This window comes from Narcine bancroftii, chromosome 4 (genome assembly GCF_036971445.1).
Source record: "Narcine bancroftii isolate sNarBan1 chromosome 4, sNarBan1.hap1, whole genome shotgun sequence".
NCBI classification, from domain to species: Eukaryota; Metazoa; Chordata; class Chondrichthyes; order Torpediniformes; family Narcinidae; genus Narcine; species Narcine bancroftii.
The window spans coordinates 71,617,347-71,630,621 of record NC_091472.1 but is presented as its reverse complement, the minus strand read 5'-3'; the positions used below and the strand labels follow the sequence as shown (position 1 = coordinate 71,630,621).

The window sequence follows — 13,275 nt, the reverse complement described above, 5'->3', positions numbered from 1 at the left end:
TTCACTCTGGACATTTGGGGAAAGGAGGAGTTCTTCACCATTGACCGCTTGAAGTCAGCACACCTGGACTGAAGCCAGCACCTGGACTGAAACCAGCCAGTCCCACTACAGCTGGCCAAGCGCCAGAGTAGACCTCCTAGACAAAAGAGTGTACAAACTTTGAGCAAGGCAGACACTAGCACCAGTTCTGGGGTGGAGGGGTGGGGATTTGTGTGGCGACACACGTATATGATACCTGGGTGAACCATCTCCGTGTGTTGTGCACGTACCATCAGAGCAGCCGCCTCAAAGGTGGCGACATGCGGCCTTCTTTTCTGATAGAAGCTCAGGGCCTGCATGTGTGCAGATAGTGTGCTTACATCACGATGATGTATACGGCGCACAGGGGCGGGACCTTTGAATGCCTAAAGAGCAGCAGCGTGCTAGTCAAAATAAAACTCACGAGTTCCAACAAGCCCACCGACTGCTGGCCTCGATTTTCCACTTGGTTAGCATGCACACTACAGTTTTGCCTGAGTTTTTATATTTACTCCAGGCAATTCCGATTTTTATACTGAAGAAATTTTTGACTTGGTTGAACCTATTATCTCTTCGTATGTTTGAGTCCAAGATTGAGTAAATCTCATTGACAAAAATCAAAAGAAGATAGAGGTTTTGCTTTGCCTAATTTGAGACATTATTATTGGGCTATTAATATTAAATAAATTATTTTCTGAATTCATTACATAGATAAATCGAACAGCCCAGAATGGATATCCATGGAGCTGAAAGGTTTTAACAAATTTGCTCTGGCCATACTACTTGGTGCTTCTCTTCCGTTTTCTTAAGTAAAGGTGAATAAATTAATAGGCAGTTCAGTAGTCAACAATTCATTACGAATTTGGATTCAATTCAGGCGCTGTTTTGAACTGGAAACATTTTCTTTATCCGCTCTGATTATTAATAATTTATTTTTCCTCCCTCTTGCTTTGATTGTGTTTTTTTATGAATGGAGAGAAAAGGGCATCACTTCATTTTTTGACTTATCTGAGCATTTGTTAGATAAATTTAATCACCCTAATTTCCATTCTTTTAGATATTTATTAGTTAGGGATTTTCTGAGAAACAAATTAAATACTTTTCTACTCTCCCTTGAAAGAAATTCTATTGGAATATTTTTTTCAGTTAAATCCTTGTTAAAATGGTTTAATAGAATTCCTTTATAGATTAATTTCTAAAATACGTTGCATTTCTATGAATAAAATTACGAGTGCCTCAGTCAGCGACTTACAAACTATTATTTCCAAGGATATATGGACCAAGTGTTTAAATTGGTCCATTCCTCTTCCACGTGTGCACATCATTCACTTATTCAGTTCAAGATAATATAGAGCTAATTTATCTTTCGATAAATGTGCTCTACGACTTTTCCTACCATCAACCATTTACGTGAGAGATGTTGTAATGGGGTTGCTTCCTTATTTCATATGTTTCGATCCTGTTCAGCATTAGATCACGACTGGAAGGAAATTCTTAATGCATTCAATCTCATTGATGAACCATCAATCACCCAGGAGACTATTGGGGAGAAACTAATAGACTTTAATTCACTTGAGAACATAGCATATCCTTACTGTTTGACTGTCCTGCATTGAGTTGCAGGGGGCTGTGAAACATCCACCTTTATACAGGAGCCTGTGTGGAGGGGCCACAGGTACAACTGACCGATAGGTATGCTTGACTAGATAATTGTACATTACAGTGGTTTACCACATTCACCCCTTGTTTTTTTTAAAAGAGTCCCGTGGGGTGAAGTGGAACTTACAAATTACAGGTTTACAATTTAAAAGTCATAAGTTCAGCCAATCAGGTGGTCTGGTCATTTGCTGGGACCATCGTAGAACCGGTTGCGGCTGGACGATCTCGGGCACTGTTCATATCCATCAGTACTGTGCTGATGGGTAGGCACCGTGCCTAATGTACGCTCCCTCAGGGCAGAAGCAGGATAGTATGTTGGGTGCATCCTGAGCGTTCAATGGTGAGGAGGGTGTGGGATGATTAGCAGCAGTCTCCAGGGCCCCTGAGGGAGCCAAGTCCCTGATGGAAATGGTGTCCTCATGTCCATCTAGATATGTCACATAGGCATACTGAGGGTTGGCATGGAGGAAGTGGACCCTTTAGACCAATGGGTCAGACTTAAGGTTCTTCACATGCCTTTGATTGCAGGATGGTCCCCGTGGATGTCAGCCATACCGGTGGTGTAGACCCTGTCGCAGATTTCCTAGGGAAGGAAAACATACATTGATGCGGTGTGGCATCAGTGGCCGTACTGTTACAAGCCCAGAGGACCTCAAAACATAGCAGCAATAGATATTCACCAAGACAAATGGTTACTTAAACAGAAGTTGTTTTTAATTATCTTTAAACATGAAAATAGAATCAAACTTTAACTTATCACTCTGACCTATTTAACCTAACTTAACCCCCTTCTAATTCTAAGAGCATATGTATGTAATGTGTCTGTAAGTTCAGAAAAGTTCTTTGGTTCACAGTCCAATCTCACTTCTCATTCCTCCAAGTTTGCTGGTTGTAGGCAATTCTTATACTGTGTCCAGAATTTAACAATTATAAAGTTCACCAGGCTTTAGTGCTTGAAAGGTAAATGATTACCATTCAGGAAGGTTCTTTTCAGTTTTCAGAGAGAGATTGGTTGCTCACTGTACACCTACAATTGATTCCTTTTTAATCAGCCACTTCAGTGTCTTCCCACCTCAGGGTTCTCCAGATGATAACCTCTTTCTTTCAGGTCATCACAGAGTTCCTTTTTATTTCTCTTATTCCAGTCCTCTCCTCTTGCATGAACTACAAGGGCTTTGACCAGGCCGTCTTCCAAATGGGGCTTTCCACAAGCTTGCCAGCTTGTCCTGTTCCAATCCCAGCTGCTTCTGCTGGCTGTAACACCGTAGAAGTGATCTCTGTGGGTCTCTCTCTCTCTCTCTCTCTCTCTCTCTCTCTCTCTCACACACACACACACACACACACACACACACACACACACACACACACACACACACACACACACACACACACACACACACACACACACACACACACACACACACACACACACACACACACACACACACACACCAAGAAAAAGCCTGTTTGACCCTCTCTACTTGCCAAACCAAATTACCCTCTTACAACAACTCCAGACAATCTGTGGCTCCAATAAGATCTTTCGTCTGTTGCCTTTTGTAAGCAACAATGAATGCATTAGTAAAGTCTCTTTGGCACTCTCCAAAGCTCTTGCAAAGGCTGTGGAGCTGATATGTCTAGCATTAGCAGAGCTCTAGCACTTCAAATAAGATCTTTTTAAAAGTGTTTGTAAGTAACCTACTCTAACAAACCTTTCCCAATTTATGTCCCAAAAACATATCCATATACTCTGTCACAGTACACAGCAGGGACCTGATAGAGTGAGAGTCTCCAGGTGAACCTCCTGCCAGTGGGAGACAGGGAGACCCTTTGACCATGAGAGCAGGAGGATTGTCTTCCAGACTGTATCATTCTCCCTTTCCACTTGCCTGTTACCCCGTTGGTTGTAACTAGTCGTCCAGCTTGAGGCAATACCTCTGGCCAACAAGTACTGTTGCGGTTCATCACTCATAAAGGAGGGCCCCCAGTTGCTGAGAATATAACTGGGGAAGTCATATAGAGTGAAGAGACTGCACAGAAGCTTGATGACTATGGCAGTGAGCAGAGATGGCAAATGGAATATGGGAGTATTTGTCGATGATTTTAAGGAAGTGCATGTTGCAGTCGGTGGAGGGCAGGGGTCCTTTAAAGTCGACACTGAGTCACTCAATGGGACGTGTGGTTTTAATAAGTTGTGCCCTGTTTGCCCGGTAGAAGTGCAGCTTGCACTTAGCACAGACCTGACTGTTCTTTGTCATGGTCCTGATCTCGTCAATGGAGTATGGCAGGTTGCATGCTTTGACAAAGTGAAAGAACCTAGTGACTCTGGGGTGACAGAGATCATTGTGGAGGTTTTGCACAGTCAATCTGGGCGCTGGCACAAGTCCCACGGGACAGGGCGTTTGATGGCTCATTAAGTTTCCCCGGCCGGTACAGGATGTCATGGTTATAGATGGTTAATTCTATTCTCCACTGCATTATTTTATAGTTTTTGATTTTGCCCCACTGCTGATTGTTGAACATGAACGCGACAGCATGTTGCTCAGTCAGCGAGGTGAGTCTCTTACTGGCTAGGTAATGGTGTTAGTGCCGCACTGCCTCGACAAAGATTTGGGCCTCTTTTATGACTGAGAAGTGTTGAACCTCTGGCCCTGCAGGGTGTGTGATTAAGGGTGGCAGCCAGCGTGAAGTCTGATGCATCGCTTTCAACCTGAAAAGGGGTGGATTCGTCCACAGCATGCATCGTGGCCTTGGTGATGTTGGACATGATGCAGTCGAAGGCAGCACAAGCCTTCCTTGCGGGGGGAAGGACGTAACTTTGATAAGGGGGCAGGTCTTGTCCAGATAATTGGGGACCCATTGAACATAATAGGAGAAATACCCAAGGTACCTCTTCAAGGTCTTGAGGCTGTGTGGAAGGGGAAGCTCCAAGAGTTGTTGCATGTGGTCTGGGTCTGGGACAATGATGCCATTCTCCACAACACAGCCAAGGATGTCCAGGCAAGTTGTGCGGAACGGAACACGCACTTGGCCTTGTTGTACGTCAGATTAAGGAGCTTGGCTGTCTCGAGAAATAGCTGGAGATTGGCATCATGGTCCTGCAGGTTGTGGCCACAGATGGTGATGTTGTTGAGGGAAAGTGGCCCGCAACTTGTACTAATCCACCATATGGTCCATCTCCCGTTGGAAGACCAAGATGCCATTCGTAACACCAAAGGAGACCCACAGGAAGTGGTAGAGGCGGACATCCACCTCAAATACCGTGTACTGGCAGTCCTCTAGGCTAGTGATATGCCAACTTTAGGTCAATGGTTGAGAAGACCTGATACTGGGCAATTTGGTTGACCATGTCAGCAATTCGCATAAGGGGGTATGTGTTCAGTTGAGTGTATCTATTGATGGTCTGACTAGTCAATGACCATTCTATTCTTTTCCCCATTCCACACTACCTGCACTCTCCAAGGGCTATTGCTGGCTTTAATAACCCCTTCCTTAAGTAAGCGCTGTACCTCCATCCGGATGAAGGCCCTGTCCCTGGTGCTGTACCTCCTGCTTTTAGTACTGAGGGGTTTGCAGTCAAGAGTGAGGTTGGTGATTAGTGACAGAGGGGGGACTTTAAGGGTGGAGAGCCTGCAAGTCATGCATGATGAGTGGATAGGTTGGTGGACGTTGATGGCAGGGGGTTGGTTGTCAAATTGATGGTGGGATGGATGGGGCCCACCAAATGCCATTGTCACGCTTTTAAGATGACATTAAAAATCAAGCCCCAACAGTACAGCTCAGTCTAAAGTTGTCATATACAGTACCCCGAACTATTAAAGTCACAATACAAACATCTGCTGTAAATGACTTGGATGCCAAGGAGACCTTCTGGTTCACTGAGAGTACTGTGAGGGAGAGGCTCTGCACCGTGTCTGGATGTATAAAACTCTCTGTGCTCCCGCTATCGAACAAACCCGCATGCAGCAGCTCCTGAATGTGGTGTCCAAGATGGCGGCCCCACGAATCACATATGGTGCTGCTGGCCCTGGGTGATGGTGGTGCTAGGAATGGGTTTGGACAAACACTTTAGCGTAGTGGCCTTTCTTTCCGCAGCAAGAGCAAATTGAATCCTTCCTGGGCAGCATTTCATCAGATGCTTGCCCAGGCCACAGAAGTAGCACTTTGGGTTTTCCCAGATCACTGCAGTTATGGTCGGGTCATTACCAGAGCCAGTCAAGAGTGTCAGAAGAGTTTCATGGAGCACTACTGCTGGAGTCTGGACATTAGTGGAGCAGAGGGATGGTGGCATGTCCCAGGATGGCTGTGACCAGGGTGACAGCCATCCTGGGACAGCCGCATTGTCGGTCAAGTAGGTGGGTTATCCACTATGTTCTGGAGAGCCACCGCCAGTGTACCTGCCAGTTCAACTGCTCTTCGCAGGCTGAATTCCCCTTGCTCCAAAAGACTCTGTCGTATTTAATTCGACCCGATCCCCATGACGTAGGTGTCCCAGATCTGGTCCTCTGTATACTCCTTGGCAGACACAGCTTTGCATTCACAGGCCCTGCCGGGTGCTCGCAGGGCTCAAAGATATTCGGCGTTTGACTCACCAGGTTGTTGTTTTCTGGTCACTGGAAGATGTCTAGTAAAGACAACATTAATCTTACACAGGTATTGCCCTTTAAGGGTATCCATGGCATCCTGGTTCATTGTGGTGCCCTGATCATGGAGTGCATGAGGGTGCAAACCCAGGAGTGCAGTACTTGCAGTTTGTCGGTCCCTGATCTCACAATGGTAGAGGAGACCTGCAGGAATGCCTCAAAACAGTGCAGCCAGAGTTTGAAGCTTCTAACAAGTCAATTTTGAATTCTCATCTTGGATCCCTTGTAACCTTACTTTCTAGAGTAGCTTGCCATGCAAAGGCCTTCCAAAGTCCATGTAAACAACATAAGCTGCCCTGTTCCCTTCAGTACCCTGGTCACCTCTTTAAAACTCTATATCAGATTTATGAGACATGATCTCTGATGTGCAAAGCCATGCCACCAGCGTATCCAAATGCCGGTGAGGTTCTGTTCCTCAGGATCTTCTCAGCAACTTTCCCATTCATGATGTCAGGCTCACCAGCCTGCAGATCCTGTCTTGTCCTTGTTGCCATTTGTAGATAAAGGTGCATTAACAGTGGACAGCATCCAGACCCTTTTGCTGAAGAAATGGCTAAATGTGGGTCAGATGATGTAACCCAGTGGTTCTCAACCCTTTTCTTTCCACTCACATCCCACCTTAAGTAATCCCTGTGCTGTAGGTGCTCTGTGATTAGTAAGGGATTGGTATAGGTGGGATATGGGTGGAAAGAAAAAAGTTGAAAACCACTGTTACAGTCGTACGTAATTGACTCGTTATGTGCAAGGTTTCATAACTCCAAATGAAATGGGCCAGCGACAAATTTTCTCAAGCAAAATATTTTAGTAATAATTGAGTTTAGAGCAGTTGGTTCCCACCCACATCCCACCTTAAGCAATCCCTTACCAATCACAGAGCACCGATGGCAGAGGGAATATTTAAAGTGGTATGTGAGTGGAAAGGAGGTGGTTCAGAACCATTGGTGCTTGCACTGTTTCAGGTCCAGTGTGAGAAATGATTTTCTCCTTGAAAATTTCCTTCTGGTCTCCATTCAATATATTTTACACAAAGGATTAAAGGTATTATTTCTCCCCTTTCCCCGTTTAGCAATGATCAACAAGTGTGGTGCTTTAATGTTCATTCATATGAACAAATGTAATGTGAATTTAGTCCAATGTAAACCACCTCACTGACAAAAGGCAAAGGAGGAAAAACCCAACACCCAACCCCAACCCACCAATTTTCCCCTGCAACCGCTGCAACCGTGTCTGCCTGTCCCGCATCGGACTTGTCAGCCACAAACGAGCCTGCAGCTGACGTGGACTTTTTACCCCCTCCATAAATCTTCGTCCGCGAAGCCAAGCCAAAGAAACTAAATTAGTTTAATTCTCTGACTGCTCCACTTTATTATCATTTAGGAGTCTTCTAGTTCACCTGATCTGCTCACAATGACCTTGGCAGCAGCTAGGGGAAATAATCTGCCCAGTCTCACATAAAGGCTTCCAGTCATAATATTTATGGGTTGTGGGATCCCAGTTAGGAGAGTGGGATGGAATGTGATATGAATTTAGTCAAGCTGGAGGATTCTGCAGAATCACAAGGTAAAGGCATCTAGTCTCCGCTGCATATTTAATATCACATTTAAATCCACAGCCCATTACGTACAAGAGTTAAGTACAGAAGATTTCTGCAAACAGGATAACTGTTGCTTTCTGGATGATAGCTGTAGATCAGTCACTGTGTTCATATCCTGTACATCTGGGTTCTGGGGGATTCTTTATGCTGGGACCATGTTCTGTTACTTCGCATCCTCGAATGTATATAGTTAATAAACTAGGTTTGAAGTTTTTCCACTTACTTTCATTTATTGAAACTTGCAACAATAGTAATCACTGGTTACAACATATCCTTGTGTACTTTAGAAATCTAGCATTATTGACCATACGGCTTTTTCAAGAACATTACATAGAATACAGATTTGTGCGAGAGAATTACAAGCAAAATTGTTCAAGATGGTTGGCATCAGCGACAGTGGGATCCATAAGTAATCCAAATTATAGATCAAAATACCCACACCAAAATTCATGTTGGGTGGAACACACATTCAAATCAAGGTTGACAACATTTCAATTCATTTATACTCATTACCAGTTAAACTCGGATAGTTTAGCACCCATAATTTAATCAGGTGTACATATTGCTTCTCAAAAAATATAAATACGGCTGCTTCTTTATTGTCAAGCACGACTGCTATTGTTCTCCAATCAAAACAAAGTATTCCTAAGAAGGAAACAGATTATGTTCTTAAACTGAATATGACAGTACACCACCTGACCCAACTTTGAGCAGAGCTATGCAGATAAAAGGTAACAAATTTGTATGACAGCATAATCCAGCCCACATCTTCTCCTCTTCTCCTCCTGCTTTTCTCAAATTTGATGTCCACAGTGAGCAGCAGCAGGTATCTTGCCTAATTAAACAGCTTTAAACAAGCAATGCTGCAGCTCCCAAGATATTTTTTCCTCATATACTTTGCCAAATATGCAGGAAATAAATGAGCAGTGACAGAAGACATGATGATCCTGCAGATAACGAAGTAGTCTGCAAATCTGGAAATCAATCACCTATAAATAACTGGCAGGATTAATGGACTCTCATTTTTGGCATTAATATAGCTTTTGCAGATATTTTTAGGTTCAGGGGTAATTGACATCAAGGGTTATTCAATTTACATCTCCAGTGCTTAAATAGTCTCCTTTTGTCTTGTATTTCTTTATCATTCCCTCCAATGCATTTAATTGAAGGCACGAATAGTCATATCCATCAATATATCCTTAAAACATAAATTGTAAAATCTCCTAAACCTACGGCGCTTTGATGTGTTTTGTGCTTTGCTACTTAATCATTTATGGAATCCATAAATGTACACAAAAAATCTAATTTTCTAACAGAAAAGTCACAGGTGATCTATCTATATGGTTTCTTATGGTAATAATATATTTTATATATATATATATATATATATATATATATATGATCTTATGAATGATTACCTCATACACACCAAATAATCTTGCCAAAAAGATCAATAAAAGTTTTAAAACTTAACAGTTCATTAAGAAAAAAGAAATATTCTCTTCACCTGCAAAGTATCAGAAATTAATTCAAGTTAAATCTAAAAGTAAATGACCTTAATTCACATCAAATTTTATACAAGATGATGTCCAGCACAGCCAGGAAACAATACTATTCTCCCTCAATTATGATATTCTGTTTTTCAGTTCACTATGCAGGCCACTCCTAGCAAAATAATATTATCAAGCTTATTAAGAATAATCTAATGAATTGTAAAACCTGTCTATTACATTGCTCAAAATAAATCAAATAATCACTTAATTTAATTGATCGGTTTATTTTGTTTCTAACGTTTCATGCATGAGGATATCTGTAGTCTTTCATTCACTATATTAAGTATCTTACAAATGAGCCCATACATTCAGTCTCTCACAGATCATAACAATTTCAATTTTAATTCGTGCAAGATTCATAGATCGCACAAACACATAGTAGCTATTTTCATATTGGAACTTGATAAATTCAGGACAAAAAAATCAGTTCATAGATCATAATATGTCACTAACTAATAAAAACTATTTATTGATTGTACCAATAATTGGAGATTTTAATGCATTATATTTTGCCAAAGAATTTAAAAATATGTTCATCACAGATTAATTGGCAAATAAACTCTGAAAGTTTAAAATGACGAAGAAGTCATACAAATCTGAACCCACTGAACTTTTCATCTGACTTTAAAATTGAATAGATTATAATCTGTTTGTGATATCCAAAGTGGTCAACAGCAAATTATAGTATCAGATTTGGTGCGGGGTTTTTTTTAAGGATTCTATGAACTGGAGGAAACTGGAAACATTTGGCATCCTAAAATCCCATTAGTAGAATTTTAAAGTACATTTGATATCGATATTTGAAATAGAGCTACATGTTAAACATATTTTCTACCAACCGTCTACAGCCAAAATACACGAGACAGTCACAGTTTAAACAGGTAAAGGAGCATATTTAATAGATGATACATTTAATGTGTTATTTATAATAAGTTAACAATTTTATTTCCATTACATATTTTTATACATCTATGTGTAAAAGATTATTATAAACAGAAATTGGAACAACTGACCATTTTGTGCAAAGGGATAAATTATATTCATTAATGATCAATTGTAAAGGACTATAATTGCACATTAATAATTCCATTCATTTGGCTCAATGCAATAATGTACCTCAAGGGTGCATGTGTGTGTGCATCCACTGCATATCCAAAAAAATTTCTATCTTTCTTTCATTAATGTAATAGTTCTATTAATTGGTATTTATTGATCTACAAAGGAACTAATGACATCTGATATTCCAAGTCCAATGATATTTATCTCTCTTTAGCCTTTTGACTTTGGATAAATTATGTTCACATTTGCCAATCACGTTGTCACATCATAAAAAACAAGATGGACCCATCATCATCATACATGTTCAGAATGGATCTGTGAGTCAAACATTAATAAATAAACAGAAATAACACGGGGAGAGTGATAATGTTTGTCGCACAGTTGTGTCTGAATGAGAAACATTTCCATGATTACAAAGTAGTAAATCATACATACATAATGTATTTGCAGTTTTGCAATTGTAGATTGAAGAAATGTTCTCTTCATTTCTCAAATTTTTATCAATTCGACATATGGAATGTTATGGTTTGGCATGAATTATTGATAATATTTATAGCTATAAAACATGTTTATCATCCCTGAGACATTTGTTAAGTGAAAATTGTGGAGTGATTATATTCTTTAAAAATATTCAGGATGAGGTGCATCGTGGATGGATGTTGGGAATTCTATCCCATGTTTACAGCCACCTTGCCTGTCAAATAGGTCATGCTAATGAGGGATTTCTAACTCCATTACATTGGCCTGTTATTGATTAAAAGGGATCACTATTTTACCAAATAAATTATAACATGAGCAACAGATTCCTGCTGTAATGTCTATGATTAGCAAGCAGTTGAGTTACTGATAGTTAATGCTAGAATAAATATAAACCTTGCAAGTTGATGGTTGAACCTTCTGATGACTTGTCTTCCCCATAGATTCACATTGAATTATCTTTGCTCTAAAAGATAAAGTGAAATAATATTCCATTTTGATTTAATCTTTTATGTATAAAAACAGAAATAATAGTCAAATTACATTGCATCAACATTTATTTTCAGGGTGAACAGCTTGGTAGCATTCCCCTTCGTTGTGGTTGCTGAAGGTGCATCCAGATAATCAGACACTGAGGATCTATGCGAACAGGAGCACCAGCTCCATTATCCCTGGGCCCAATGAAATGAGTAAATTGTGAAATTGGGAGAGAAATAGACATACTTGGAGTCAAATTAGAGAGAAAAGCAAACAAAAAATTGGAATGAGAATTCAAAATGAAGAAACAGAAATAAAATTTAAAAATCAGTCACATAATCTGAAATAATAAGACCACAGCTGTAACTGTCATCCTTCAGAGCTTGAAAGAGTAATGGAAAGTTATTATCAGTTACCATGTTATCAAAAACACCTCTCCCAGCTTATCTTGGCTTCATTATACAGATTTAATTTAGCCAACTCTCAAAACAGAGCTTCATTCACTTCAAACCAGGTCTATCTTTTTGTGGTCCCTTATTTATAATGGAAATACAGGGACTTCACAGTAATCAGAGCCTGTCAGTGGTGAGCCATTCAGTGAAGTGTTGTCATTCTATGTTTCGGATTTCTACATTAAATCATCATCTATGACATTTGGCAGAATATTTACAATGAGTGCTTTTAGCCCCTGGGAAAGAAAAAAAATAATTGGAGTGGTGAATTTAGAGTCAAATTAGAAAGGAAAACAAACAGAAAATAAGAAAAATAGGATTGCATTAGGTTTAATACTATTTGAATTAATTTAAAGTCCTTCAATTGAATAACTGAGTGAAATTTGTCAATTCTTACCATTTGTTGATATTTTCCAACAACCTGCTGAGGTTTCACTTCAGTTCCTTTATATGCAACAAAATGGATGAGTGTATTAATCCTGAAAAACAGTAAATAATCTTGTTATTTGCTTGTTTTAAGTTTGATTGTTTTTTTTAATATTGTAATTTTTAATTAATACCTGTGGTACAACATGGCACTGAACTGAATTGCCAGCAGCCCAGCAAATGTTAACAAGAACATAAAACCAATTGGTTCAACGTTCAGAATTTCATTCGGTGAGAAACTACCATTTGAGAGGATTTTGGGGATCTTGATCCTCAAATCAGTACCAATCAATTGCAGGACAAATGTTGAAACAATCCACAGAATATTAATCATGAAGAACAGGAAGGTGACCTAGAATCAAAGGAAGGAGGTCTTTAAAATATAGTTTCATACTGTACAATATTTCTTTTGAGTGCAGTGAAAGCAAAAATAAACAAATAATCAGGATGGGTGCTTAGTGGAAGTTGTTCAAGATTGCATAGAAATAATAGTTAATCTATTATATTTAGCGATCTTAATAGATTAAATGAGCAACTGGCAGGCCCTTCCTAATTTTATTCTCTTAAAACTGCCCGATGTCTCTATGTCATTCCAGCTCCCGCTTACTTCATCCTTCCACACACTCAAGCATGAACTAACAAGATTTAACTTAGACAGCTGTTTATTAGTAAAAAGCACACAGAAATGCTGGAGGAACTCAGCCAGTCTCGCCGTGTTCATCGGAGTTTAAGATATATTACTGTCGTTTGGGGCCTGAGCCTTTCGAGGTATATGGAGGGCTCAGGCCTGAAGCATCGGTAATAGATTTTTACCTCTGATGGACACGGCAAGACCAGCTGAGTTCCTCCAACATTTCTGTGTGTTTTTACTACCATCACAGCATCTGTAGACTTCTGTGTTTCCCTCGAACTATTGA

The 13,275-nt window shown here is 40.2% G+C and overlaps 1 protein-coding gene across 1 annotated transcript in view; it reads right to left on the bottom strand.

Moving 5' to 3' along the window:
* Nucleotides 1–11,397: 11,397 nt before the first annotated feature.
* Nucleotides 11,398–13,275, bottom strand: part of LOC138762374 (chitin synthase chs-2-like) — a 38,748-nt gene continuing 36,870 nt past the window's right edge. The window contains exons 17-19 of the mRNA XM_069936141.1: nt 12,493–12,710; nt 12,330–12,411; nt 11,398–11,469 (exon numbers count right to left, since the gene is read on the bottom strand). Of these exons, the coding sequence (XP_069792242.1) occupies nt 11,449–11,469; nt 12,330–12,411; nt 12,493–12,710 (321 nt within the window). The 3' untranslated portion in view covers nt 11,398–11,448. The remainder of the gene's footprint in view (nt 11,470–12,329; nt 12,412–12,492; nt 12,711–13,275) is intronic.